The sequence below is a fragment of the Populus euphratica genome, unplaced genomic scaffold, assembly GCF_000495115.2.
Source record: "Populus euphratica unplaced genomic scaffold, PopEup_1.0 scaffold182.1, whole genome shotgun sequence".
Lineage (NCBI taxonomy): Eukaryota > Viridiplantae > Streptophyta > Magnoliopsida > Malpighiales > Salicaceae > Populus > Populus euphratica.
In genome coordinates this window covers 359,900-387,194 of record NW_011500063.1, presented here as the reverse complement: position 1 = coordinate 387,194, position 27,295 = coordinate 359,900, and the positions used below count along the sequence as shown (strand labels likewise).

General features: G+C 34.7%; 5 protein-coding genes across 8 annotated transcripts; 2 read left to right on the top strand and 3 right to left on the bottom strand.

Moving 5' to 3' along the window:
• Positions 1 to 438: 438 nt before the first annotated feature.
• Positions 439 to 2,224, top strand: LOC105108127 (UDP-glycosyltransferase 91A1-like). The gene has a single exon (XM_011002319.1). The coding sequence runs from the start codon at positions 562 to 564 to the stop codon at positions 1,978 to 1,980; it is 1,419 nt and encodes a 472-aa protein (XP_011000621.1). The 5' UTR covers positions 439 to 561; the 3' UTR covers positions 1,981 to 2,224.
• A 5,626-nt stretch (positions 2,225 to 7,850) lies between these two features.
• LOC105108126 (uncharacterized) lies at positions 7,851 to 10,021 on the bottom strand. Of its 4 annotated transcripts, none has more exons than XM_011002315.1 (4): positions 9,836 to 10,021; positions 9,170 to 9,320; positions 8,616 to 9,067; positions 7,851 to 8,531 (listed from the first exon to the last, which is right to left on the bottom strand). In XM_011002315.1, the coding sequence occupies exons 2-4, from the start codon at positions 9,243 to 9,245 to the stop codon at positions 8,397 to 8,399; spliced, it is 663 nt and encodes a 220-aa protein (XP_011000617.1). In that variant the 5' UTR covers positions 9,246 to 9,320; positions 9,836 to 10,021; the 3' UTR covers positions 7,851 to 8,396. The 4 variants fall into 4 exon arrangements, with proteins under 4 accessions (XP_011000617.1, XP_011000618.1, XP_011000619.1 ...); XM_011002316.1 differs by having other exon boundaries at positions 7,851 to 8,522; XM_011002317.1 differs by having other exon boundaries at positions 7,851 to 8,859; positions 8,980 to 9,067.
• Positions 9,945 to 16,448, bottom strand: LOC105108135 (uncharacterized). Its single transcript, XM_011002326.1, has 8 exons — positions 16,250 to 16,448; positions 15,769 to 15,950; positions 15,096 to 15,242; positions 14,920 to 14,988; positions 14,485 to 14,783; positions 13,742 to 13,824; positions 10,112 to 10,246; positions 9,945 to 10,017 (listed from the first exon to the last, which is right to left on the bottom strand). The coding sequence occupies exons 1-8, from the start codon at positions 16,384 to 16,386 to the stop codon at positions 9,945 to 9,947; spliced, it is 1,125 nt and encodes a 374-aa protein (XP_011000628.1). The 5' UTR covers positions 16,387 to 16,448.
• An 851-nt stretch (positions 16,449 to 17,299) lies between these two features.
• On the top strand, positions 17,300 to 18,832 carry LOC105108125 (uncharacterized). The gene has a single exon (XM_011002314.1). The coding sequence runs from the start codon at positions 17,479 to 17,481 to the stop codon at positions 18,643 to 18,645; it is 1,167 nt and encodes a 388-aa protein (XP_011000616.1). The 5' UTR covers positions 17,300 to 17,478; the 3' UTR covers positions 18,646 to 18,832.
• Positions 18,833 to 22,042: 3,210 nt separating this feature from the next.
• PRMT3 (protein arginine methyltransferase 3) lies at positions 22,043 to 26,908 on the bottom strand. Its single transcript, XM_011002311.1, has 7 exons — positions 26,437 to 26,908; positions 25,249 to 25,803; positions 25,031 to 25,128; positions 23,898 to 23,976; positions 23,557 to 23,808; positions 23,290 to 23,457; positions 22,043 to 22,729 (listed from the first exon to the last, which is right to left on the bottom strand). The coding sequence occupies exons 1-7, from the start codon at positions 26,737 to 26,739 to the stop codon at positions 22,289 to 22,291; spliced, it is 1,896 nt and encodes a 631-aa protein (XP_011000613.1). The 5' UTR covers positions 26,740 to 26,908; the 3' UTR covers positions 22,043 to 22,288.
• Between the last annotated feature and the right edge of the window lie 387 nt (positions 26,909 to 27,295).

Genomic DNA, 27,295 nt, shown 5'->3' with positions numbered 1-27,295 from the left:
ATAACTTCAATTTGAAAAGCATTTTTAACCAAACACATTAAAATATTTTTTGTTCAACCTTAATTTTAACCAAATATATATAAATATCAAACCAACTTCAAATAAAAATATTTTTTATAAAATAATTTTTTTTTCAAATCACAACTACTATAATAACAAACAAACGCTCTAGAATGCCTTTCTTCTTATGTAATTTATAAAATTTGATAAATTATTTTAGTAGTATTTTTGAACAATCACAAAGCTGTTTGGAATGGATGGAGATGCTTTTAGCGACAGAATTCTTTCAATTAATTTCTTTTTATAGTTCGTCAATTGATTTTTATGATTTTTCTCTATTGACAATGCTAAACCAACAATAAATTATTCTTAAATCATGCTTAAGGTCCTTCGTTGACAAGAAAAGTATATCATTTAACAACTATATCAACCCTCGAATGAATTAAAAAAAAAATGAATAATGATGAAGACACAATAGCTAAGAAGCCATCAAAACCAATAAATAAGTATCAAAAATCCTTTACGGCAGATTAACAACTCAAGTCTCCGAATTTCACATCAATGGCGGACGACTCTAAGCTTCATATTGCCATGTTTCCATGGCTAGCCTTTGGTCACATGATCCCATACTTGGAGCTAGCCAAACTCATAGCTCAAAAGGGACACAAAATCACATTCATCTCCACTCCTCGAAACATTGATCGCCTCCCAAAACTCCCTCCATATTTATCCCCTCTGATAAATTTCGTTAAACTCCCACTGCCTCATGCAGCCCATCTCCTCGAAGGCGATGAAGCCACCACCGATGTCCCATACAACAAGGTCCAACACCTTAAAGTAGCCTTTGATGGTCTTAAAGAGCCCATGACCAGGTTTCTTGCAACTTCTCATGATATCGATTATCTTCTTTATGATTTTGCACCTTACTGGCTTCCAGAGATAGCCACTGGTCTTGGCATTCCAAATGCATTCTTTAGTATATTTTTGGGAGCCGCAGTGTGTTTTCTCAAACCAGCATCTTTGATCGAGGATCGCACAGAACCTGAACATTTTACTGTCCCTCCAAAGTCGATTCCATTTCCTACCACGGTTAGGTTCAAATTATTCGAGATCTTGAGGATCTTTGAATCCATAACAGGTGATGCATCCGACGTTTCAGATAGTTACCGCCTGCAAGAGGTGCTCAGATGCTGCCAGATGGTGGCTATAAGGAGCTGCATGGAGTTTGAACCTGAATGGTTGCACTTATTTCAAGAGCTTATAGGGAAACCAGTTATACCAGTCGGTCTACTTGCCCCTACCGAGGATGATGCCGTCCGAGATGAAGGTAGTGGCATGTGGAAGTCAATGAAAGATTGGCTAGACAAGCAAGAAAAAGGATCGGTAGTTTATGTAGCTTTTGGAAGTGAAGCAAAACCAAGTCAAGTTGAGCTTACCGAGATAGCTCTAGGGCTAGAGTTGTCTGGGCTGCCATTCTTTTGGGCGCTGAGGACTCGTCGAGGCTTAACTGACAATGAAGCGATTAAGCTACCAGAAGGGTTTGAGGATCGAACCAGAGGGCGAGGCTTGGTGTTCACTAGCTGGGTTCCTCAGCTCAAGATCTTGGCTCATGACTCGGTTGGTGGGTTCTTGACTCACTCTGGTTGGAGTTCTGTGGTGGAAGCACTTCAACATGAGAGAGCTCTTATACTCTTGTCATTCTTGGCTGAACAAGGGTTAAACTCAAGGGTTTTCGAAGAGAAGAAAATAGGATATCCAATACCACGAGATGAGTTTGATGGATCGTTCACGAGAGACTCAGTAGCTGAGTCGTTGAGATTGGTAATGGTGAAGGAAGAGGGAAAGATTTACAGAGAGAAGGCTAAGGAGATGAAAGGCTTGTTTGGAAACAAGGATATACAAGACCAATACGTGGTCAACTTCTTACGTTACATCATGAGCCATAGACGACGATGTCTCGTGACCAGAGCTCCAGCGTGATCAAGTAATTAATCATTTGGGATTAACGGTAAAGCTTCATCAATGTTATTTTATAATAATTTAAACCTTTCTTTATTACACATAAAACTATTTCTAGACCACGGAAATTTGAAACTTCATGAATTGAGAGACCCATTGTCTAGTGATTTGTCAGAGCATGATGCATGAAGAGTACCAATTTCATTTGGTCCGGTTTGTGCCTATTTATTTAGTTAAAGTAATTGGTAGATGTCACACGAGTTGCTGCCGGTCACTTTATAAATAATATAAATAATTATCATAATGCTACTTAAAAGTTTGATTTATAAACCCTTTAATATTTAAATGAGTCTTGGTAGCCTATAAGTTCACTTGCATCTTATTTGGATATGATTAATTATTAGGTTTATATTTATTTGGATAACAGTACAAGTTATTAATTGATATAATTGTTAAATTTAAAACGTCTTAAATTTATTAATTATATCAAATCAACATTTAAATATAGTAATTTGTTATGATTTTAGATTTAGAGATATAGGTTTGGCAATCATGCCAACCTAAATAAATGTTTTTTCAATTTATTTTTATTTTTTTTATAATATCAATTGTAAAAAGTTACAAGAAAAGAAAAATAAAAAGTAATAAACGAGAAAAAAATAAAAATTAAAAAATATTTATCTACTCATGAAAGATGAGAAGTTAAAAGTGAAATTTTAATTACAATCAACAATAAAATATATCTTGATTTATAGTGATTTCCTTACATAATTTAGTTTTGTTATAAATATATATTATTTGTAGTTTTTTTTGTTAACTCAAATAATTTTAAAACGACATCGTTTTAAAATTAAAAAATAAATAAAATAATTTTTTTTTATTTAAAAAAATCAAAATAAACTGGTTATATGATATCAATTTTCACTCAATTTAATTTAAAATTAATAATGATATTTGATTAAGAAAATAAAAATTAAATGACCCAAATCTAATACATATCTACTTTTATTATTATTATTATTATTATTCTTAAATGTTTTTATAGCCACAATTTTCTTATGTTTTTGTAGTTATACTTTTACCTGATATTGTAATAATTGTTAATTAGCAAGAAGAATATATTGCTGTTCTGGAATGTATCACTTTAAGAATTCCAACAAAAACAGTAGCAAAAGGGGTTAGAGATTTGAAGAAGGTTAACGAGGAGATTTGATACGTTATTTTATACTTGATTAAGAATTAATTAACTAGCTGTCTAATCCGATTACCCCAGACTTTATTTTATTTTTATTTGAACCCAAAAATCTTCAAAAGAAATTATAACCTACCCAATATGCTATTATTATTATATGAGTGTAGTTCTTTCCTGATAAGCCACATCATTGCGTCACTCAAAAGCACAAAGAATTAACATTCATAATTGCAAATGGGATCTTGGTTAAAATTACAAATAGAGCTTTTAAAAATATTTAAGAAATATTTTTTTTAGTTTTTATATATGTGAACAATCTTTATATTTGTACTTAAGATTCTTTTTTAAATGAAAATAATATTTATTTCATAAAATATAATTAATAAATATACATTATTAATACCTTACTAATGCCCCCAACATTTTTTTCATAATTGGTATCCCGTTGGGTTGTGTTATTGGCTTCAAGGTGGACTTCGGTGTTAAGGTACATTGAACCATGCCTCATGTGATTTTTTTTCTTGATGTTCTAGAAACAGAAATCGTGTCAAAATTGAATTAAGAGAAGAATGTTCGTTGCCGTAATGGTGATAATTTATTCATCATTTATTAATAGGAAGTTCATTCAATTTGCTAATGTTAGGCGAGGCTAAGAATATGATTTCTATTTTATATGTTATTTTTATTAAAATAAAAATAAAATTTGACGAGAGTATAAAAATTACAAGGAATTTTCTAAAATGAATTATTCTAGGAATTCTTATACATCATTTATAGTATGTTCTATAATCTTCACTTTAAGATTAGTCTGATTTTTTTTTAATGAATCTTCTTCAGGCTGTGAAACTCTTCTGAAATAAATAATTATATAAAGTTTTCTAAAAGTGTTGATGGGACCCTTCGAATATCAAATCAAAACTAGATATTTTATGTAACAAAGGATATTGATGAAAGAATTAATAAGCTTTCATGAAGATAGAAAAGAGAAAGAGGAAGAAAATGTAGAATTAAAGAAAAAAAAGAAATAGAAAATGTGTCTTTGTCACGGAGTATAAGGTTTTGAATCCCTTTTTATATATTTCTACTCTCTTTTATATTACCTAACTTAACCTGTTTCATGCAACACAAAAAGAGTAAAAATGTAATTTTCTCAGAGAAAAATAATATTATCTTATTGCTCATATCATCACATCTGATTAATGAAAGCATGGACTGATTATTCATATTTAACATGATTATGATAAATATCATAATTATTAATTCAGATTTAGGATATGAGAGGTTCGGTGTGAAGTAACATTTCAGTTGTGTTGTGTACTCCACCTGAAGAACATTGGATTCAAATCATCCACCGAGCATAGAAAAAATTGGGTTCAGCTTGTGATTATACCCAAAAATAATTAGTGATAAACACATTACAGTCTAATATGAAGTTGAGCGCGTTTAGATCTCTAACCCAATTAGAGGTTGGGCACAAATCCTCTAATAGCTTAATATGAAGTCAAGTAAAAGCCTAAAAGGAGTTCCTAACTTAGCATAAAGTTGGACGTGAGCCTATCATGACTCAATCTAGAATTTAACATAAAAAAATATAATTTTATTTTGAGTTATAATTTCCTGCTATACATTTTAAATGGGCAAGGTTTAAGAAAACCATGGACTATCAAAATCATTTCATACAAAATCAGAAAAAGAAAAGGAAGGAAGACGATGCCTCATGAGCAAAGCCCCAGCTTAATCAAGTAATTAATCAATTGGTATTAATCGTGAAGCTTCATTAATGATATTTTATACTAATTTGAACTTTCTTTATTATATGTATTGAAAACTACTTTTATCCAACTTTTTGAATTGAGTGACTCGTTGTCTAATGATTTATTGAAGCTCGATGCATGAGTGCCTAATTATTTAGTTAATTAGTATATTAATTATCTAGAACCCTTTCTTGATTTTTGAACTTTCGAATAGTTTTAAAATGACATGTATGCCTTCTTCTTTTATCGTATTTAATAAATATTAATTATTGAAATCAAACAAAAACGATATATTTTTATAGAAATCAATAATGAAAAAAAACCTATTTACTAAGATTTATTTATAATTTTTTAATTTTTCGTTGAATAAACTACAAGAAAATCTTAAATTCTTTTTGAATCTTGTTAATATTTCATGTTAAAAATTTCATATTTAACCATTGATTCTATTTTAAACAATTTTGTCCAACACTAACATCATGGTAACAAAATTAAATTTTAATTAGTGCCAATTAGTTATTTGATCTATGCTGTCATGAGTTTTTTTTATTAATTTAATTTTTTTATCATGAGTTTTTTTTATTAATTTAATTTTTTTAATTTAATCTTTCAACATTTATTTTATAAAAATTAAACTTTGAATTTTTATTTATTTATTTTGAGGTTATTTTATTCTTAATTAATTTTTACTTTATTATCATACAACATCATAAATGCATTTTAAAAATATAAGGGGGGTAACTTTTTATAATATCGGTGAGAGTTATTTTTTAAGATAAATATTGTAATTTTTTTGTCAAACATTGATCTTCCAAATAGGTTGTTAGTTTGTGTTTAAATAGCATCATAGGGCAAAAAAAGAAAAAAAAAGATAAAAATGTATTTGGTTGTAGAACAAAAATAATAATATAAAAATAAATATATTTTTAAAATAATTCTACATAAATTTATATCATTTAAAAAAAATAAAAACTTGTCTATTTTATTGTGATTGTTTTTATAGCTAAATGTTAAAAGTATGTGCTCTCGCACTCTCTTATTTTCTCATATTACTCGAAGGAAAAAAACCAAAATTATAAAGAAAAACAAATATAAAATATACCTTTAGTTTTGAAGAGAATTTATAATACTTCTCGAGTAATTATCAATAATTGCTCTATGAGTTCATTTAAAATAGTAAATTTTTCCCAGTAAACTAAAAAAAAAAAAATGTTGAAACAATTATATTTCTGAGGTGCCAAAAAAGGGCTTAGGCCGAAAGGGCCTAGCTCGCCACAAGCCTGCTGGTGAGCTGCAGCTAGCCCTGGGCCTGACCCAGGATGCTCAGCCTTCTCTTTAACAATTATATTTCCGACTCCATCAATCTGCATTTCAGCTTTCCTCTGTATTCTCAGGAAAGTTTCACAAAACCAAATTAGAGAAAGTTCCACATAACATCTCAAGGAAAAAGATGGAACAGACAAATAATCTCGAAGGAAATAACACAAAAACGAAGATCTTTATAAAATAATATGAATTAATGAGAAGAAAAAAATCATTTTAGTTTCCAAGGAGGTCCATTAAGCAGCGTTATTAAATCCAGTCCGGCAACCAGCCCGGTGACCCAGCTCCTTAATCTAGGGTTGAAATTCAAAGTAAATCATGGAAGCATTGAGCTGGAATATCCAGATCCACCCAGCTGGTCAATCCAAGGAGGGTTAAATGATTTGAAAAGGAATCTTATGCTCAGCCCTCTTATTTTTAAGTCTGGCCCAATTGAGGTTCCCTTCGTAAGACGGCTACCTCAAAAGCTTATTTCTAGTTTCCTCCACTTATTTTGTTTGCGATAAGCCTTCGTCGTCGTCGTCCGCTGCTGGCTGCTTCTACATTTTCATCACCATCATCTGCTGATGGCTCCTCATCAGCTCATGAAATCCAAGTGGACTTCCCTTACAATCTAATCTTTCAGTTTCACAGAAGATCAAGATTAGATTTTAAGGCAAACAAATTGATAGAGCAGATTGTAAGGGAAGCCCACATGGATTTCAACCCAATTTTGTTTGCTCCTCATCACGAGTGCGAATGGCTTTTTTGGGCTAGCTTCTGCGTCTACCTTATCGTATCAAAATCCTGTATTTTTGAAAAATGATGGTAAGATTCTCTCCTTTATTGAGAATTTTCGCAGCTATCAAGCGTTTTTCATGGTTATTATTGCATGAATTTTAGTCGGTCATTGGTGTTAAGGATCCGGGCGTTCACCCAAAGCTCTTGTCTTTATAAATGCTAGACTTGTTGGTTTAAATTGGTGGAGAGGAGATTATGGGAGCTTTTAAGCAATATCCACTTGTATTGGTATGCTTTGAGAAGACCATAATTGTCAATCCCAAGTTTCTTTTGTATTCAACTGCTAAAAGCTTTGTCCTAAGTATGATGTTTTGGCTTCCAAGAAGCTGATTGAGGAGGACAGGAGAATTGGGTGGTTGCTAACAATCAGCAACAAGAAATTCTTGGTGAATTATGTGAATAAATACGCAGCGAAAGTACCGGGTTTATTGAAGATGTATATGGGGCGCTAGTAAAGCGAAAAAGATAGACACTTGATGGCCAAGATGCAAGTTTTACTTCTGCAATGCACAGCATTTTGTGGTCTGATTTCCTCTATAATAGGTTCTTTGTATGTTCATTCCAATTTATGTTTCTAAATTTATTGTTCAAACACCCTGAGAGAAATTTTTGATTGAACAAAAAAAATCAAATTGTTTAGAGCTATTATACCTTTGGGAATCTCATTTTCAATAAGAGAATGTGACAGATAAGAAAAAATTTTGTTTGATTTTGTATAAAATGATGGATTTGTTTTTGATTTCTTCTTTTTGGATTTGTGTTTGATAGAAAATGTGACGGAGAGAGCGCGAGAGAGAAGAGAAGGTAAGGTTGAAAAGAAAAAATGAGCAGTATAGTAATGATTACATTCTAATCGCATTATATTCATTTCATTAAATTTTAAAATCTACTTTACATCAAGGTGTAGTTTTTGAAAAACTAGTTGCAAAGCGAAATAAAAACCAAATAAGAGGATGGCGATGATAATTTTTCCTTCTTATAACATTGATTATCATGGCTATGCTTCCATTTCTAGCAGTCGATGCTCAACTAGATTATAAAGCAGCTCTAGCTTCAACGTTGAGAGAAACGAGTGCAATTTCGATAGAAGGATTCCAGAGGTTTGTGCCAAGGCTTTGCTTTGATCAAAATTCTCACATCCAGGGACTCTTGTCCATTCTTGTTTGTATCACCAATTTCACATCCAAAATTGATCATCTCGCCTGATTTAGTTTCCACTTTGCATCTTGTAGCATGGCCATGTACCTCGTCTGCATTATATCGATATTGTCATAACCAGTTGAAATCCCATGGCTGAACTGCCATTGCTCACAGTGGGATTCTATGAAACCATACCCGCATCTAACCACACAAAGCAAGTTTCAGAGAATCAATTGGCGGGTCAGTTTTTAGTCATCAATATGTTCCTCAGAGTTCAAGATTTGTGTTAATTTCGACTGTTCCTCTTGCGCGTCTGTGCGACCAGCAGGAGAGCCCGAAGTTATTTCCCGGACTAGTGAGAGGAATGAGCCTTTCTGTTGAATCTTCAAAAATGAAAAGACAAGTGATTCAGCTGACTTGTCATGTAACCAATACAAATAGAGAATTTGTCTCTCATAAGAACTTGCCTTGATTGCCAGCTCCGTTATGATATCATGCATCTGGTTGGCTGCATCTTTCTTTAGCTGAATAAAGGGATCCGTTCGTCTTACAGAACTTGATCCTCTTCTCTGATTTGCTGTCCGTGTCACCGAATCTATTTCAGATAATAGCTTCTTGTGTAGAGCATCGTATATTAAATAAGCCTTATAACCATGTGCAAGGGCTTTACTCTCGTCACTACCTTCCAGGCAGATTAATAGTTTCACATATCTAGATTCTGATGCAAGGATGTGATCAATTAGAACGCAGGCGGGACATTTGAGATAGATGGAAATGGTAACACATAAGGTAATTGTTAATGAGATTATACACCAAACCGGAAATGGATACATATCCGCTCCTGGCTTACTGTATTCTCCAAGCCAAGTATCGAAAATGGACGAGGCTTCGAAATAGTAACGCTGAGGATTTGACTCCCCTTCAAAATGTAGAGCAGGAAGTGTGATTTAATCAATATATTCCTTTAGCATATTGATTAAATCAGGGGTAAAAAGAAGATAATGCGAAAGCAAAGGCAAACCTCTTCTGAATGCAACCTCCCCCAGGGAAGACAGTACGTTTCCTTTCAGCAAGTAGTTGTCTATTCGATATTCCATAAGCGACCATGCATGCAAGATTTAGTTCTCCCTTTGCAACCTCTGGAATTCTTACGTAATTCTCCTCCATTACTCCTTTGATCATGAACAAGAACATAAACCTAAGGAGTTGGTTTTTCCAGACAAATTTGACATAACCAGAGGAGTTGTGCTAATTCTTTTAATGGAAAAATCTACCTAACTGAACTTCAATAGCCACAAAATGTAAGCTGATGAGACATCATGCACTTTCTAACAAAATTCTATGATAGGTTTGGAACATGCAAGGACTCTTCATCCTTTCCTGTCAAATTACATTCAATTGATACTTCAGAATTCATTAATTTTATACTCATAGAGGGCTTTTGCTACATCTACCTCTCTAATGAAAATCTGACAAAAACTTGAAAAGATTGCTGGCCGCTATAACCAGAGAGAGCAGTACTAAGACTTGATGTCCAGAGTCTATAATAAGAGATCATGAACTTGGATCAATTTTAGAACCAGAAAAACGGATTACTAAAGCAAGCAAGCGCACTTATGCGTGTGTTTTAATACATTGATCATGAGAAGGTAAGAATTAAATGATATTTTCAAGGGCAAGTACTAACCTCTATATGTCCCGAAAGCTTTACTAGGAAATGGAAGTACTGAACCTTCATAGTAATCAACTTCCTTTGGTACAAGAGCCATCGGATCATTTACCGGAACTGGAACTTGTCACAGCAAGGAAAGGCCATGGCTATAGCTGGTAATGGCGCATTCTAAAGAAGATTCACCATGAATTTGAATGCTGAATAAAGAAGGGTTAAATATAAAAGAACTCATAAAGGAAGGCATAAAGAAACCTCAAGAGTAACGAGAAGCACAAAGAAAAGAAACCTTACCTGGCATCACGAGCATCCCTGAAGCAACTACCAGCATCAGAATAGTTGCCTTGAGTGAAGAATAGTGATCCTAGCTCCACGCGACGGGTGAGATCTCGATCAGAATAACCTCTTACACTGTTATTTCCATCCATGCTTGAAGCGCAGAATATGAAACAAAGAAACTAGTACAAATTTTCTTGAAAGAGCAACGAAGAGAGAAAGAAAGCAGATATCTCAGTATGATGGATGGGCAAGGAAGGTTATTCGTTATAGAGAGGGTTCTGGGCGGGAAGAATCTTTGGCTGTTAGTAACGTTTAAGCAGGCAGGAACACTAGCTTGATAATCCTTAATTGCTGGCCAGCCGTGTTATCAAGAAGATGAAGAAGATACAGATTTATGTACATTAGATAATTATATAAATTATATATTAAAATTTTACGTTATAGTTTAAGTTATTAAATTACATTAATTCTTTAATAATTAGATCAATTAGAATTATTAATTTTTTTTGTTTATCAATATGAAGTTCTTTTTTTTAAAAAAAAAATCGTGGATTCGTTGTTGTATTGCTACTACATCCGTCTACCTTAACCATATCGTATCAGTAGCGGCACGACTAAGCAGAATCAATTGGCACAGCACAAACATTTGGATGCGATGATGATTTTTATATAACGTTGAATTATCATAGCCACGCTCCATTTCCAGCAGTCGATGCTCAGCTAGATTATGAAGCATGCAGCTCTAGCTTCAACGTTGAGAGAAAGGAGTGCAATTTCGATATATAGAAGAAGGATTGCAGAGGTTTGTTTCAAGGCTTTGCTTTGATCAGACTTCTTCACATCCAGAGACTCCTGTTATTTCTTGCCTGTATCACCAATTTCACATCAAGAATTGATCACCTCGCTCGCATGATTTAGTTTCCATCTTGTAAAATGGCCATTTACGTACCTCATCTGCTTCGTATCTATTTTCAGAACTCGTTTTCGACCCCTTAGTTTGGAATATATTTTTGAAAAGAAAATCAACTTCCTTCGGTAGAAGAGTCATTGGATCATCCTCCGGAACTGGTAATTCGACAGGGATGATAAGAGCACATTTATAGAGCACATGCAGGAGCTTATTTTAAAAAGAAATGCATTGGCTAATTGAATTCTGAATAAACAAAGATTATTCTTATAGAGTTATGTCCCAAGATTGAAATCTTGGATTAAATTCAATGCAGGTAAGTAGTGTTGTGTACTGAAAAAGAATAGATTCAAGAAAGCCACAAGGAAGCCTAAGTAGCGACAAGACACTCGAAGCAAGCAAACTTAACCAGGCTTCGCGAGCTTGCTCGAACAACTAGCAGCTTCAACATAGTAGCCATAACTGGAGAAGAGCGATCCTTGCGCCATGAATTGGGTGAGAGCTTGATCAGAATAAACCCCCTTTATTGCTGTTATCATCCATTTTTGAAGTTAAGAAAATGAAATAAAGAAACTAGTAAAAGAGCAACAAAAAGAGAGGGATAGCATAGTAATATAAAATTATTATTGATAACTCACACAATAATTTAATTATTTGAATTGAAATAATTTTTTAATATAATATAAAGTCTTAATTTTTTAGATTAAACATAAAATAATGATAGGACTTGTGTTGAATGTTAAGAATGAGGGATATGGAAGGGTAATTACTCGATTGATTAAAACATCATAATCATATCTCTAGCATTTTATATAGTCTAAAGAATTGCCCATTGTAAACCTTTTACCAATAATTTTTTTAAAAAGATGTCATCAAATAATATTAATGATGCAGAATAAAGTTAAATAGGATAACAACAATACAAAACTACTAAAAAACATAAAAGATTTAATGAGCAAAGAGAATTGCATATATGAATCATGAATTCATAATTTTATTCTCTAGAAAATATTGTGGTTATCTTCTCAATAACTTTACAAGATCTTTAAATAGATTAAAAAACTTTACATCTATTTGGAAATAGTTAGGAATTCAAAAACACAAAGAAAATTAAACAAAAATTCAAATTAAAACATAGAATCCAACAAAAAACAATAACTAAAAATAACAAATTTGGCCTTAACATAAGCATTTACTTCAGAATTTGACTTTAAAAAATTTGACAATCTGACAATCAATATAATTTTAGTATCAGAGATACTTCTTGAATCATATGGAAAAATTTGAACATGATCCAATAGTTGGATCTCTTGTTATTGCAGTTTTAAAATGATAATCTAATTTTGCACAATCAAATCTTCTCTTGAGTATAAACCTATTTAAATGTTCTATAAAAAAATATTTTTTAGATTATTTACATAGTTTGTCTTGATTCTTATATAGTAATGTTAAATCATCACTTACGTATTAAAAACCCTTCATGACATTAGTTAATATAGTCATTGCCACTTCTAGGAATAAGAAGTTGTTATGAATTGATGATGTCATGAAAACTATAAGTTAGATTGGGCTTTCCATGGATTGCAATCTTGGGTTGTGGAATGATTGGGCTTGATCTATTGAACAAGCGGATGGAATGATGAATTTGATAAGTGCTCCTAGTAACTAGACTTTTTACTTGTCTAATGGATTGACAAGATGATTTTCAAGAGTTTTTTTATGAAACAAGTTTTTTATTGGAAAAGAGAACCTTTTAATACTTAAATCAATAAATGTAGTAGTAATATAAAAAAAAAAGAATGAAAAATGAAAGGAATATGTTATTGTTGAATTGATGTGAATCTCTTAAATGAATTTTAATGACTTGAACTTGAATATCAACTTATCTTACAATAATTGGAGTTATATGTACCTCATGATGTGTTGAGTTGCAAATTAGTTGTTGGCTAATACACTGTATTGGTGAAAATATTTGTACTTATTATTGATTATAATGCTTTGTTGTGCCATTAGTTCAGAAATAGATGATCTTATTCAACATAAAGAATTTGGTCTGCGTTAAGAATACTAATTAGTGATATGCTTTGTTGTGCAATGTTTGCTTTAACTTTTTAAAACTCAAAGATATATTAATATGTGTGCGGGGTAGAGATGCTCAATCAAGGTCCAAAAATACGAAACCATCATCTCTAAAAGATGTTTGGGCTTCCAGCCATTTAGATATTTTTAATTGACTATGAATTTTATTTATTTATTTTATGCACCATCAAACCAACCATAAAGTGATGTAGCAAAGGATTACAATAAATGTAGGTATGGCGATGAATACCATGGATAAGGTTTTATATTATATATATTTAAACTTGAACATGAAATAGTTATCTAAACTTGGCCTAAATCTAAATGGTTATGAATTTTTTATTCAAGAACCCGATTTAATTAGGTTTGAGGTACCCATCATGTATTTATAATTTAAACTTGATCGTAATCCAAACCCGAAATCTGTACTCGAAAACTATAATTTAAAACTATTTAGTATATAAGTAGGTTTATATTAGTGTATTTTTTTTTATAATTTTGAGGCTATTTATTTATTTTCCATCAGGGCTATGAAATTCCTATTCATTTGGGGTGGTTTGGGTCGGTTTCCACTGGGTTAACGTAAAATTATCATCCCTAAATAAATGAAGCCATATGCCTAAAAAATGAAGCGCCTAGAGGCCATCAACATGACCCACGCTTGTCTAGATAAAGTCTCCAACAGAAGCTGAGCAAGCCACCCTACCCAGCAACAAAGGTCGAAAGGCCAAGAGCAGCCAGGCTACATCAAACAACAGAGTAAGAGGGGTAATATCCTTAAAGATAATGGAAAAGAAGGGTGATGTGTCCTGCATCTTCTAAGGCCTGTAATAAGACCTACGTTTCGTGATTGCTTTGAGATGAAGTCTTAATAGAGATGTTACACTGATCATTTCAGATGACAATTTTCCTATCGAGTATAAAAAATCCCCCTGAATTTGTTTTTTGATCTGCAATCACAATCTATTTTCTATTTTCAGAGTTTTGTTTTTTCCCTTTTCCAATAAGAAAAGAGAAAATTATCCACCGAGCAAGAAGCAGCACATTATAAATTCCATAAACCAATGATTTATGCAGGGACAGATTTATTAAAAGTTCTGGGTGACAGTTGAATTCCCACGGCTAAAAATGTGAAAAATCTGACATTGCTTACATTGGGATTCCACGAAACCGTATCCACATCTAACCAAACAAAGAAAGTTTCAGAGAATCAATTGGCTGATCAGTTTTTAGTTATCAAAATGTTTCTCAGAGTTCAAGATTTGTGTTAATTTCGACTGTTTCTCTTGCGCGTCTGTGACCAGCTGGAGTGACCCGAGTTCTTTCCTGGGGTAGTGAGACGTATGAGCCTAAACCCAAACGTTGAAGCTTCAAAAATAGAAAGACAGAAGATTCAGCTTACTTGTCCTGTAAAGAGTACAAATAGAGAATGTGTCTCATAAGAACTTGCCTTGTGAGCCAGTTTTTGTAAGTTCCTACGCAGCTGTGTGGCTTCATCTTTCTTTATCTGAATAAAGGGATCCGTTAGTGTTACAGAACTTAATCCTCTTCTCTCATTTGCTAACCGTGTCACCGAATCTATTTCAGATAATAGCTTCTTGTGTAAAGCATCATATATTAAATAAGCCTTACAACCCTGTGCATGGGCTTTACTGTCGTCGCTACCCTCCAGGCAGATTAATAGTTTCACATATCTAGATTCTGATGCAAGGATGTGATCAATTAGAACGCAGGTGTGACATTTGATATAGATGAAAACAGTAGCACATAAGATAATTGTCAATGAGACTCTACACCAAATTAACTGGAAATGGATACATATCCGCTACTCGCTTACTGTTTTCACCAAGCCAAGAATCGAAAATGGACGATGCTTCGAAATAGTAACGCTGAGGGTTTGACTCCCCTTCAAAATGTAGAGCAGGAAATGTGATTTAATCAATATTTTCCTTCAGCATATTGCAGATAAAAGTTTTCTCGTGAAAAGAAGATAATGCGAAAGCAAAAGCAAACCTCTTCTGAATGCAACCTCCCCCAGGGCGGACAGTACGTTTCCTTTCAGTAAGTAGTCGTCTATTCGATATTCCATAAGCGACCATGCAAGATTTAGTTCTCCCTTCGCAACCTCTAAAATTCTTACGTAATTCTCCTCCATTACTCCTTTGATCATGAACAAGAACATAAACCTAAGGAGTTAGTTTTTCCAGACAAATTTGACATAACCAGAGGAGTTATGCTGCTGATTCTTTTAATGGAAAAATCTACCTAACTGAACTTCAATAGCCACAAAATGTAAGCTGATGAGACATCATGCACTTTCTAACAAAATTCTATGATAGGTTTGGAACATGCAAGGACTCTTCATCCTTTCCTGTCAAATTACATTCAATTGATACTTCAGAATTCATTAATTTTATACTCATAGAGGGCTTTTGCTACATCTACCTCTCTAATGAAAATCTGACAAAAACTTGAAAAGATTGCTGGCCGCTATAACCAGAGAGAGCAGTACTAAGACTTGATGTCCAGAGTCTATAATAAGAGATCATGAACTTGGATCAATTTAAGAACCAGAAAAACGGATTATACTAAAGCAAGCAAGCGCGCACATAGATGTGTGTGCTTTTTAATACATTGATCATGAGAAGGTAAGAACTAAATGATATTTACAAGGGCAAGCACTAACCTCTATATGTCCCGAAAGCAGAACTAGGAAGTGGAAGTACTGATCCTTCATAGTAATCGACTTCCTTTGGTAGAAAAGCCATTGAATCATTTTCTGGAACTGGAACTTGGCACAACAAGGAAAGGCCATGGCTATAGCGGGTAATGGCGCATTTTAAAGAAGATTCACCATGAATTTGAATGCTGGATAAAGAAAGGTCAAACAATAAATAGAAGAGTTCGCACATAGCAGACTATTCACATAGAATTTTGCCCCGTTAATAGCTTAGTTTAACCAATGCAAGAAATTTTGGTAAGTTGAAACTTAAAGGACAAGAACCCAAAAGACACACAATCTCACGCGCAGCACCCACTTTCTCAGCAAACAAACAACAAGAAAACAAATACTACAACTAAGCAAGCAGATATACTAAATACATAAAATAACTTAAAAAGGAAGGCATGAAGAAACCTAAAGAATAAGAACAGAGAAGAAACCTTACCTGGCATCACGAGCATGCCTGAAGTAATTAGTAGCATCAGCATAGTAGCCTTGAGAGAAGAATTGTGATCCTCTTTCCATGAGAAGGGTGAGATCTCGATCAGAATAATAAGCTCTTACCTTGTTATTTCCATCCATGCTTGAAGCACAGAAGATGAAATAAAGAAACTAGTACAAATTTTCTTGAAAGAGCAACGAAGAGAGGAAGAAAGCAGATATCTCAGAATGATGGAAGGTCAAGGCTGGTTAATCTTTATAGAGAGGGTCTTGGCGGGAAGAATCTTTGGCTGTTAGTAACGGTTAGGCAGACAGGACCTCTAACTGGGTAATTCTTAATAGCATATTGTAAAGTCCCAGCCCACATAAAAATCTGGCTTCAAGATTTAGGGCTCGCTTATCTTGAATTGTTTCTCAAGATCCAACTCGAAGGATGAGCAGAAAACAGTGTTATTAAATCTGGTATAGTTAATATTAGCACGAGTTAATTGAAAAATATCGAATCCATTTTTTTTCCTGGGACATCTTGAAGGAGCACTGTCATTCCAAAACAAAAGGATTAAATTCAACTTTAATTTTGTCATTCAATATTTTTTTATTAATTTTATTTTCAAACTTTTATAAGTTCTTAATTAAAATTTTCCATTTATTCTTAATCTTTCAATCTATAAATGTCATATTTTTTTATATATATAATAGACAATTTAATGTTTTAATTGAGCGACTGTAACATAGGTTTTTCATGAAAAAATCAAAATAGTTTAAGAATAAAATTAATTTATAAAATAATTTGAGTGTAAAATTGATATTTATATGAAAATTTTGAAGTATATTGTGAGCTTTATCTTCTTTTTTTTAATCTAGGGTTAGTCTATCCAATTGAATAGAGATCTAGTATGGATTGGATTTAAAATAATAATAATAATAAGTGAGAGTTTGTCTAATTAAACAAGGTTATCCGGTGAAAATTTAATTTAACTTTTAAAAAATTAAAATTAAAATTGTTTTTATTATTTAAAAAAAAATGATGTAATTTTAAATTTATTTAGCCGTTTAATCTATAATTCAGGTTTTAAGCTAGGCCATGAATCGGGCCGAACTGCTTTGCTCCTTTCTTCCCTGAACCCTAAAACCTGCGATAATCCCCTCAGTCTCCAGTCAGTTTTCCTTCTTTCTTTGTCTGTCCAATATTCATTTTCTTTAAAAGGCATTTTTGGCTCTTTAGTAAAAGTAATGGCCACTAGGAAGAAAAACCTGCAGCTGCTGCTTTCTCTTGTACAAAAACGATGTCTCCAAACATCATCTGCTGATTCTCTACTTCCACCCACCAGGACCACCACCAACACCAATGCTTCATCTTCATCATCATTTGATGTTGATTTCCTCATGAATTCATGTGGGCTTTCCTCAAAATCTGCCCTTTCAGTTTCCCACAAGCTCCAACTCCACCAAAACAAGCTCCAAAAACCACAATCTGTGCTCCTCTTCTTGAAATCTCACGGATTTGACGATTCCCACATCTCCCAATTAATTGAAAAGCGACCCAAAATCCTCCATAGCGGAGTAGACGACACTTTGAAGCCCAAATTCGACTTCTTCGTTAAAAATGGTTTCACGGGTAAGCTTCTGCCTCAGCTTATCGCCTCCGATCCGAATATTTTGTCAGCGGCTGTAGATTCTCATCTTAAACCATGTTTTGAGCTTCTCAAGTTATTTCTGGGCAATCCTGACAGAATTGTAGTTGCCTTAAAGCGTGCGCCTTTTTTAATGTCTTTTAGTTTCAAGGGTGCTGTGCAGCCAAATATTGAGTTGTTGATAAAAGAGGGAATGCATGTTGATAGGGTTGCAAAACTATTAAGTTTGCATGCAAGAGTGATACTGGTTAAGCATGATAGGATGGTTTATGCAGTGAATGCTTTGAAGAATTTGGGTGTTGAACCCAAGACTCCTGTGTTTCTACATGCTGCTAAGGTAATGTTATCCGTAAGTAAGTCGAATTGGAGGAAGAAAATTGAGGTTATGAAGAGCCTTGGATGGAGTGAAGAGGAGATTATTGTGGCTTTTAAACGATACCCTTATCTATTAGCATGCTCAGAGGAGAAAATCAGAAAATCGTTAGATTTCTTTGTGAATACTTTAAAGTTAGAACCACAAGCTATAATTACATGTCCCGAGTATTTGTCATATTCGGTTGATGGAAGGCTTCGTCCCAGGCATAATGTTTTGAAGGTTTTGGTGTCAAAGAAGCTGGTTAAAGAAGATGAGAAGATTGTGCGGGCAGTAACCCGCATTAGTGATAGAGATTTCCTGGAAAAGTATGTTACTAAATATGCAGACAAGGTGACAGGTTTATTGGAAATATATGGTGGTAGCAGCAAGGAAAAAAAGATGGAATCTTGATGGCGGACTAAGTTTACTTCTGCAATGCATTGTAATAATATGTACCGGTTGTCTAAATTGATTTTCCTTTGCTCCTCAATTAAGAGGTATTTTTTCTTCGCTTATCCCAGTTTTACCGTGGCTATATTTTCAAATTGTGCAACCAATGATTACATTTTATATGTGCCGATACTGGCTATGTGTTTTATTAGTGTAGCCAAATTATTCCATGATTCTAGGAAAACCTTGGCCAGGTTTCCTCTGTTGGGAGGATATAGTGACTTCAAGTAGAATCCCGGCTTTTGTCATTTTCCCCTGTATTGGTAAGCAAATACATTGGTTGTTTTTTTTTTTGGAGTAAGGCAGTTATGAATTTAATTTTGAATAAAAAAGTCATCATTCATTGCAACAATTTGGCAGGAGTGTAATAAAATACATCAGAGTTTAGACACTCTGGTTAGATGCACCTCTGCCCATCTTTCTTTTGATAGCCTTGATCAGATGCCATTGGTCTTGGCAAATATTTGGTTCCTTGATGATTGAAATCAACACCGATTTAAAAGTCTCAATCTGCATTTTTTCCGAAAAATGCTTTCTGGTATTCCTCTTGTTGTGTGTGTATGGTGTGCAATTAGCAAATGAGACTAGGGGTCAAGCATCATTAACCAAGTTCCTGCCATATGAATCGTAGTTGAATGTCAAAGATTAATGCTGAAGAGGAACTGCCAATGTAGTTCATTTGTTGTCCATATATGATGACAAATTAATAGCCTCATAAAATCGGTTCTCTTTATAGAAATAATTAGCACGGCTAAAATTATTTTATTGTTATGCTTCGTTTTCTACCTAAACTTTTGAGTTCTTGGTGCCCAGATGTTCAAGTTTTTGTACTGGTAGATCTTTCAGTAATTTAGTGAATTGTTTAGTCCCGAGGTAATAATCCTAGCCACCTAGACGGCTAGGGTTTGTTTGTGCATGTTTGTGTGTGCACTCTCACTCTTTTACCTTGCAATCTATTTTATCGAACAGATGGTTAAATTGTTCAGATATGGCGTTGTAGATTTTGGCACTGCTAACTTCAGTAGTTGTTTCTCTCGAACTGGTTCAGTTTAGTTCATTGTTATTTAAGTTTCTCGTAGGTTAAATTATGCTGTCTCCCAAGCTCCGTTTCATTGAATTGGAAGGGATGTGGAGGGTGTTGCAGTTTCATTGGATTCTCTGACTCTGACACCACTTCCCATTTCTGCATTAATATCCATATCTGAAGGCGGTTGAGAAGCTACATAGTTTGTTTTTTGACTTGAGGAATTCCAGAGGTGCTAATGACAGAAGCTCTTTGCCTAGAATTCAGTGCCTTCTACGTACAGCATAATTTTGAGCTCGTTGCAAACTTCTACTTATGTAGATAAAGGAATTTAAGTATGCAACTAAGCCTAACTACCCCATACCTGAAAGAAATGCAGAAACCATCGCGCAACAGCTGCTGTTGAGGAATATCTTGTTAGGGACATCATTCATTCTGTTCGGCTTGGACTCCCTGGGAGTTGGAATTCGCAGAAGATCTCGTGATAGAATTTTCAGCTAGCAAGAAGCAATTTTGTTCTACACATTGTCTATGTGAAGCTCTCAATTTAGTACTATCACTACAACCATCCACTGATGCAAGAAAGTTAACTCTCAACAGTTCCTCGAGTTTGAACACATGCCAACTCTATTTAACAGACGGGCCTTTATGTGCTGCCAGTCCTCCTTAGCATGTCTCCTTGCACACCTTTTTGTTTGCAGCAACTCATTTTTGTCCTTAGCATAGCCAGAGTTTCCTCTGCTTGAAACTGCATCTCTTCTGCCAATCCTTCCATGCTGTTTTGCCCATAGGAACCAAATGAGTAAAAGCTAAGCTCCGTATGGCCTCTACTCTCCACGCTTTTGCCATTCTGATCCATCAACAGTCTTTGAACCAAACCCTTTTGTTAGTGTTATCTATTTTTTGTAATATCTAATATTCAAAGAAAATTGTATATATATATTGAATTCAACAACATCTCCAAGGCTTAATTTAAGGAAATATGAACTATGAATGGATTGAAAAAGTGATCCTTTGTCAAAATAAACTTTAAAAATCTCTTGAGAAATTTTAAATACGATCTAACATTCAAATTAGAAAAAAAAAAATTAGCTACAGGTTGGTTTGGAGTAACCAAATCCTTCTTCTTCTTTTTTTTGTCTAGCCCTGCTTCATAAAAATATCTACTAAGTGAGCAACGATTTTGTTAACTGTACAAATCATCTTTCTCTACAGCGCAACCCATCCTCACTCTCGAAGTCCATGAAAAAGATAACTCTAGGAAAACTTGGGTTTACAATGACAGCGAGCGTCATCCCTTCCATTTTCTCATCGAATTGCGCCATTCAGCTTCTCTCTCTGCATCCAAAACCTGTAACTTTGACCTTAGCATCTCATCTATTCCAAGATTTAGTGCGCTGCTCAGGTCGATAGTCTCCAGTATCACTTCTAAAGTTAGACCAAACCCTAAAGATGACAAGACATGGATAGCATTTGCTATCCGACGTAATGCTCTGCCTCAACTCTTGCAACATGTCCTTGGAAGTTGTATTGTATTTAGTGAGTTGTTGTTGTTCTGTATTGTTTAGTTGATCCTCTACAGTACTGTCCATGGCCTCGAGATGTTCACCAACCCAAACGAACCCATTACATCCAAGTATCAGGTCAGCTCAATACTGTTCCAAATGATGGAGATGATGTCTTTGTATTTTCACTAGATAGGGAGGAATTGTGAGCAACTGACCATTCTCAAGCTGTGAGGCATAAAAATATTGGCATATTGCTATTAGCAAAAATGATAACATGGCATAAGAAAACAAGAATGGCTGATGAATTTTGACTTCCACCAATGCACCTACTATCAAAGATAATAGACGGGGATATTGTAAAAGTGCTGGTTCAGGTGATTGAATCAGAAGCATTTGTAAGAACACTCACTTTACTCTTGTAATTTCTGCTTAGAATTAGGGTTTTGTTTGCATAAGAACGCATACGATGGACCAATCTCAAAACATCATTCTTTCAGTTTCATTTTTCTTAAAAAAACCTAAAATGAAATCATTCTAAGAAAAAAATTAAGATGCCATTTTACATAAAATTCAAAAAAGAAGAAGACACAGCTAGGTCGTATCTGAATCCGATTTGACCAGGTAAGTTCAGACCTTGCTAGGTAGATAAGTTCAAACCTTGCTAGGTTGCTTGAGATCCCGAGTGAATTGTCAATCCAGTTGAAGGACAGACACGATTCGGATCAAGCCTTCATCAACAAGTTTCTAGGTTAACTTGTCAGGTTGTAAAGCCAGGTTTGATAGCTATTTAGCTGTGTTAGAGACCGGGTGGGGGAGGACAAAGTTGAATGGCAAAAAGCATTTCATACGGTGGATGAAACAACAAAATAAATTTAACAGCTAAGATTCTGTAAAGGATGCTTGACAAAAAACCTAGAGCCAATTGACATAATGGCACTTGAGATAGGCATCACAAAATTTCTTCGCAGGACAACAGATCAGATGAAACAAAACTGATCCACATTGGCCATGACATGATAGCTAATGATTTGCTAGATAGTGTTATATAAAATTTGATCCACTGAAGTTGTTCTTAAGATAGATTGAACATCTGCACTGGCCAACAGCGTTTCCGTCCATCAAGGTCAACTCCAGAAGTTTCAATTGAAATGTCAATGCTGCGGTGGTGTTCTACAGCACGGGCAATGCTGATGCGTAGATGAATTCTTGAGGCAGGACATGCATCTGTGCCAACAGCTGCAGAATTGTCAACATTGGGTTTTCCTGGTGCCATTGCTATTGGCTCAAGGAAGGTGAAAATTGTTTGGGACCAATGTGTTTTTGGAGTGTATGGTGATGTAGACAAAACAGATGGAGTTTCTTTGCAGAACCTTGGGGTAAAACCAGTATCAAACCACAACACAACACCATAGCACCAGGTTGTTTTAGATGTCGATTCAGTGGACTTTGGTTCCAACTCAATGCTTGCAGTGAAATCCACTTCATCAGGCTTCATGGTTGCCAAATCAAAAGTCTGAAGAAGAAGAAAAGTCATTATGCAATTATTGTGCCAAAACACAGTATGCAACATAAATCTGGGCGACAAGCTCCCAAGTAATTACAGAACTATCCTTGGAAAGGATCAGACAACTTGAAAAATTAGAGTGCAGGCATCTTTCCAAATTCATAAAGTTCTTAAGATTCAAAGTATGTTAAACGTTGTATAAAGTGCCATTAACTTGAGAAATTGAGGGAAAAGACAACTTTTTGGGATGTTTTGTGACTTGAATACAAAACAAAGGTTCAGAAAAGTTCAACAAAACCAACACCAGATTCAATAGTTTTTAGAATGAGTCATAATTTGGCTATCATCCATTAGCTACAATTGCTGATTATTGACTCCTCATCACCATGACCTTCCCATAAGGACAAGCAGGAGCTCTGTATTTTCTACCATAAAAATTCACAGGTATAAAAAATCTTACAACTGTTTGCAAAGATGGCTTCATCCCTGGCAATGCAATATTGAGAATCACATACACTAAGTCACAGATCTAGATAAGCAACTGTAGAAATATAAAGTATATAACTAACCTGGAGAAGCACAGCATCAGTCACCAAATCCTTCTCATCCACAACATCAACAATAGGAAATTTAGCAGCATCCCGAACAAGTTCCTTGCCAACACAAGACATATTGAAACCATACACCTCTTCCCAGAAAGGAAGACTAGTGCCACCTCTTCCAAATCCAGCAGCATACTGAAGAAGTCAGTAAAGGAGATGAAAATGAGCTCGGACTATAAACCCCTAATCAACATCTGACGAGCAGTTGAGGGGAAAAAAGATTTAAGAACTCACAATACTCGCTGTGTCAGGGAGGATGGCACCCCCAGGCTTCAACCATTTATCTCTGGCAAACAGCACTGAGCTCAGCATTGTCTCATAAAGTAGGCAGTACCCCATCCACTCACTCAATAATACATCGACACTATGCGGTTTAATTTGTATGGATTTATCAATCTCTTCAACCATACCCTGAACTACCTCCATCACTCCAGTATACTGGTTATTGCCTTCAGTGCACCGCCAAAGGCCATTTTCTTTTGCAATCTATAATTATGCATACCAAAGAAATGAGAAGCAAAGAACTACAAGAGGTAATGAAGGAATGAACTAAATTAAACAATGGAAAAACATACCTGAGTTGCCACGGAAGCCATCTTCTCACTGGCTTCAACTGCAATTACTCTTGAAGCCCCTGTTTTGGCAGCAAAGAGACTGTAAAGAAAGAAAAGAAAAGAATTTCCCGTAAGATCCTGATGTACTCGGAAATGTTTAAAAAGATCATTGAATACAAGGGTGTACTGTTCCAACCATTCATGTATAAGCAAGCATACACAAACATTGCATAGTAGCCACCCACATGGTCAGATATTTTCAGGCAAGTCGAAGAAGGGTAGCTTCTTCTACTCTTTTCAGGGTGCTGGTGAAATCAGATATGGGGTGGTTTTGCAAGTGCTGGGTAGACCAATCCGTGGCCGAAAAAATCCTATAAAGTGCAGGAGTTTCATGCTTTAAACTCCCAATCCCTACGGGAGATTGGATTCAATCCAACAATTCTGGTACCACTAGCTAAGTTCACTAACATCTCAAAGGCCAATGCCACTTCACTGGAAAAGCTAGCCAGCAAACGTTAAGGACCAAAGCATGCAGTATTAAGCCAAAGCAGCATTTTAATATATTATGCCCTTTCATTTTGTTAATTTTGTTTAAGGAGGTGCTAAGAGAATTCTGTGGTGTTGCAAAGGGACTTCTCTGACGCATAATGTAATAAATCATCTCAGAAAATAGGTGAAGATGATTTTGAGGGCTTGTTTGGGATTGTGGTAGTGGTTACGGTTCAAAGTGTTTTTCGCTTAGAAATGCATCAAAATAAATTTTTTTATTTTTTAAAAATTATTCTTGAGATTAACACATCAAAACAATCTGAAAACATTAAAAAACAAAAAAAAAAAATTGAGGGAACACGATTTCAACTGCGTTCCCAAACGGTCTCTGAGACATGTTAGAAATCAGAGAAAGGTGGAATTAGGGAATTTTAGCAATATCAAAACAAGAAAAGTATAAAAGAAATTTGCAATATGCACGTGCATAACAGCATATACATCTATCTCAAAAACTCATGCAATATAAGATGTGAAGCATTGAGTTTCAAGATTTTATCGATGGTCAAGACTAGCTTTAACAAAATGTCTCTAAAATAAACGAAAGGTGCAAACAAAATAAGATGACTAAGAGCACAGAAACAAGAACATTGCCACTGCCACCTCACCTTAATATGCCAGTTCCACAACCTACATCCATCACAACTGCACCAGTCAGGAGAGAAGGGTTTTTTAAGATAGCTTGACTATAAGCATCCATCCTAACCTGTATAACAAGAATATAAGAGTCTTCATGCAAAATAGTGATACTCATAACCCCCAATCAACTTGCACATTTCAAGTCAACCAACCCCAGTATGAAATAACACAATTAAAGGCTCAATACCTTATCGCTTATCATCTCTCTATGTATACCAAATGAACTGTAAGCCCCAAAATAATTCGCATTGGCTTTCTTGATATCCTTATCAACAAGATTCATAATAGAAGCTTTTGAATGCTTATCTGATGGCTTTCCATCTGACGAAACAACACGTTCTTCAGAATGTGAAGAATCTCCATTAACCATTTCCATCTTTGAAGAACTCCCCAAGTTCTGATGACTGCTGGAAGTAGAAGCAACCTCTTTTGCTCCATTTTCTCCATAGCCATGAGCAGATTTTTCCAGAGTGCCGGTATCTTCAATGCACATCTCATCAATATTCCTCAAATCCCTCATTAGTTCCTCTTGTTCATCCAGCGTCATATGATTATCTTCACCTTCTTCATCTTCATTGAAACTGTACAATAGCGGATCATCTTGCATGAAAGGTTTCAAATATTTATCATCATCCCACAAAGGCTTAATGTCTTTCAACTTTACTGTTTCATGTGAATGATTCTGTATATCCTGGGGGGGTTGACAGGCAAGCCCACAACTCCAACATCTATTTTCTGCCACCTGGTAAATGAAAACATCAAACAGTATATAAATTTACTAGCTTCCAGCCAACCATAAGTTGTTTTACCTTGTGAATTTGCATTTAAATTCTTGAAAAAGCTGCACTAGTTAAACTTAACCTCGTAGTATTTAACTACTAGGCATTGAGTTAAAATCATTGCTAAACACGGGCAAAGATATTAGAATTTAATTAGTATTGTAGAAGCTTTTCAGTGTGATAAAAGCGTAACACCACATAAAAATATAAAATATGGTCCACTGATAACTTTTATTTTATAAACAATGAATTCATTTTCCAGTTATCTATCCCAGTAACCACAACAGAAGGCATAGAGATTACTATACAGCTCGAATTGAAATATATTATACACTAGGCTACACGGAAACTATAAAAAATAAACCAAAAGACAATAATTTTTCTTTCCGTCCTCCACAATTCCTCGGCAACCAAACAGAATCCATATCAAAACCAACGTTGACACTCAAATTCCTAGAAAAACTACAAGAACTCAGATTAAAGATTCTAACTTTTTAAACATTCACTCCCTATCATTTCCCCCTATTTTCTCAACAGCAAAGCAAACAAAACAAAACAAAACCCAGATCAAAACCCGTCAACCAAAACCAACTAACCTGAGACCTGACATAGTTTATTAGCTTAAACGAACCATAGAAATCCAAGCCCAGTTCCCTCCTTATCCCATCAAAATCAAACTTGTGAGCCAAACGACAGTGCTCGAACAACTCAGTGCAAGAACTGAACTGTGAGTCAAGAAACAAACACATGTAAGGCTTATCGTTTTCTCCACCGTCATTTTCGTCGTCTTCTCGCCAATCATCCCAGTCTTCGTTTTCGTCTTCGAATGCTGAATCGGAATCTTGCTCGATAACTGATTTCTCAGCTTTGTTGAGTTCTGTTTGGTCGTTACTTGCCATGATTTTGTGCTGTTCGCTGAACGAGAGAGGGAGGGAGGGGAGAGTGAGAGGGAGGGAGGGGAGAGTGAGAGAGAGGGAGGGTAGTGGCTCGTGGAATGTGGAGGGGTATTGCTAAACCCTGCGATATAAACCCTAGCTCACTCGCAAGTCACACTTCACTTGCGAGCAATGTGCTTCGCTTTAGAAACTTTTCAAGTGTAAACTCCAAGCTAGTCCCTCAAAGATTCAAAAAGTCTCTTTTAGGAAGACAGTAAAATTCAATTAGATTCTAGAATAAAAGAAATTTCTGATCAAGTCCCTCTAAGAGCACCTTGTATATGTCCGAGTTCCTCTTGTTATGAGAATCAACTCCAAGTAATTTCTTACAAAAATCTCATGTTCTTCGAATGAGAAAAAAAATTGTTCAAAAAAATTGAATGTATTGTAAAAGATTCTGTTAAAATTTGGTAGATATTTGAATAGTTAATTTGCAAAAAGAAAATTGAGAGCTACTAGTATATTGAGATTGATGAAAAATAGACCAGTAAGATATTTGCTTAGATTACAAATACTGAGA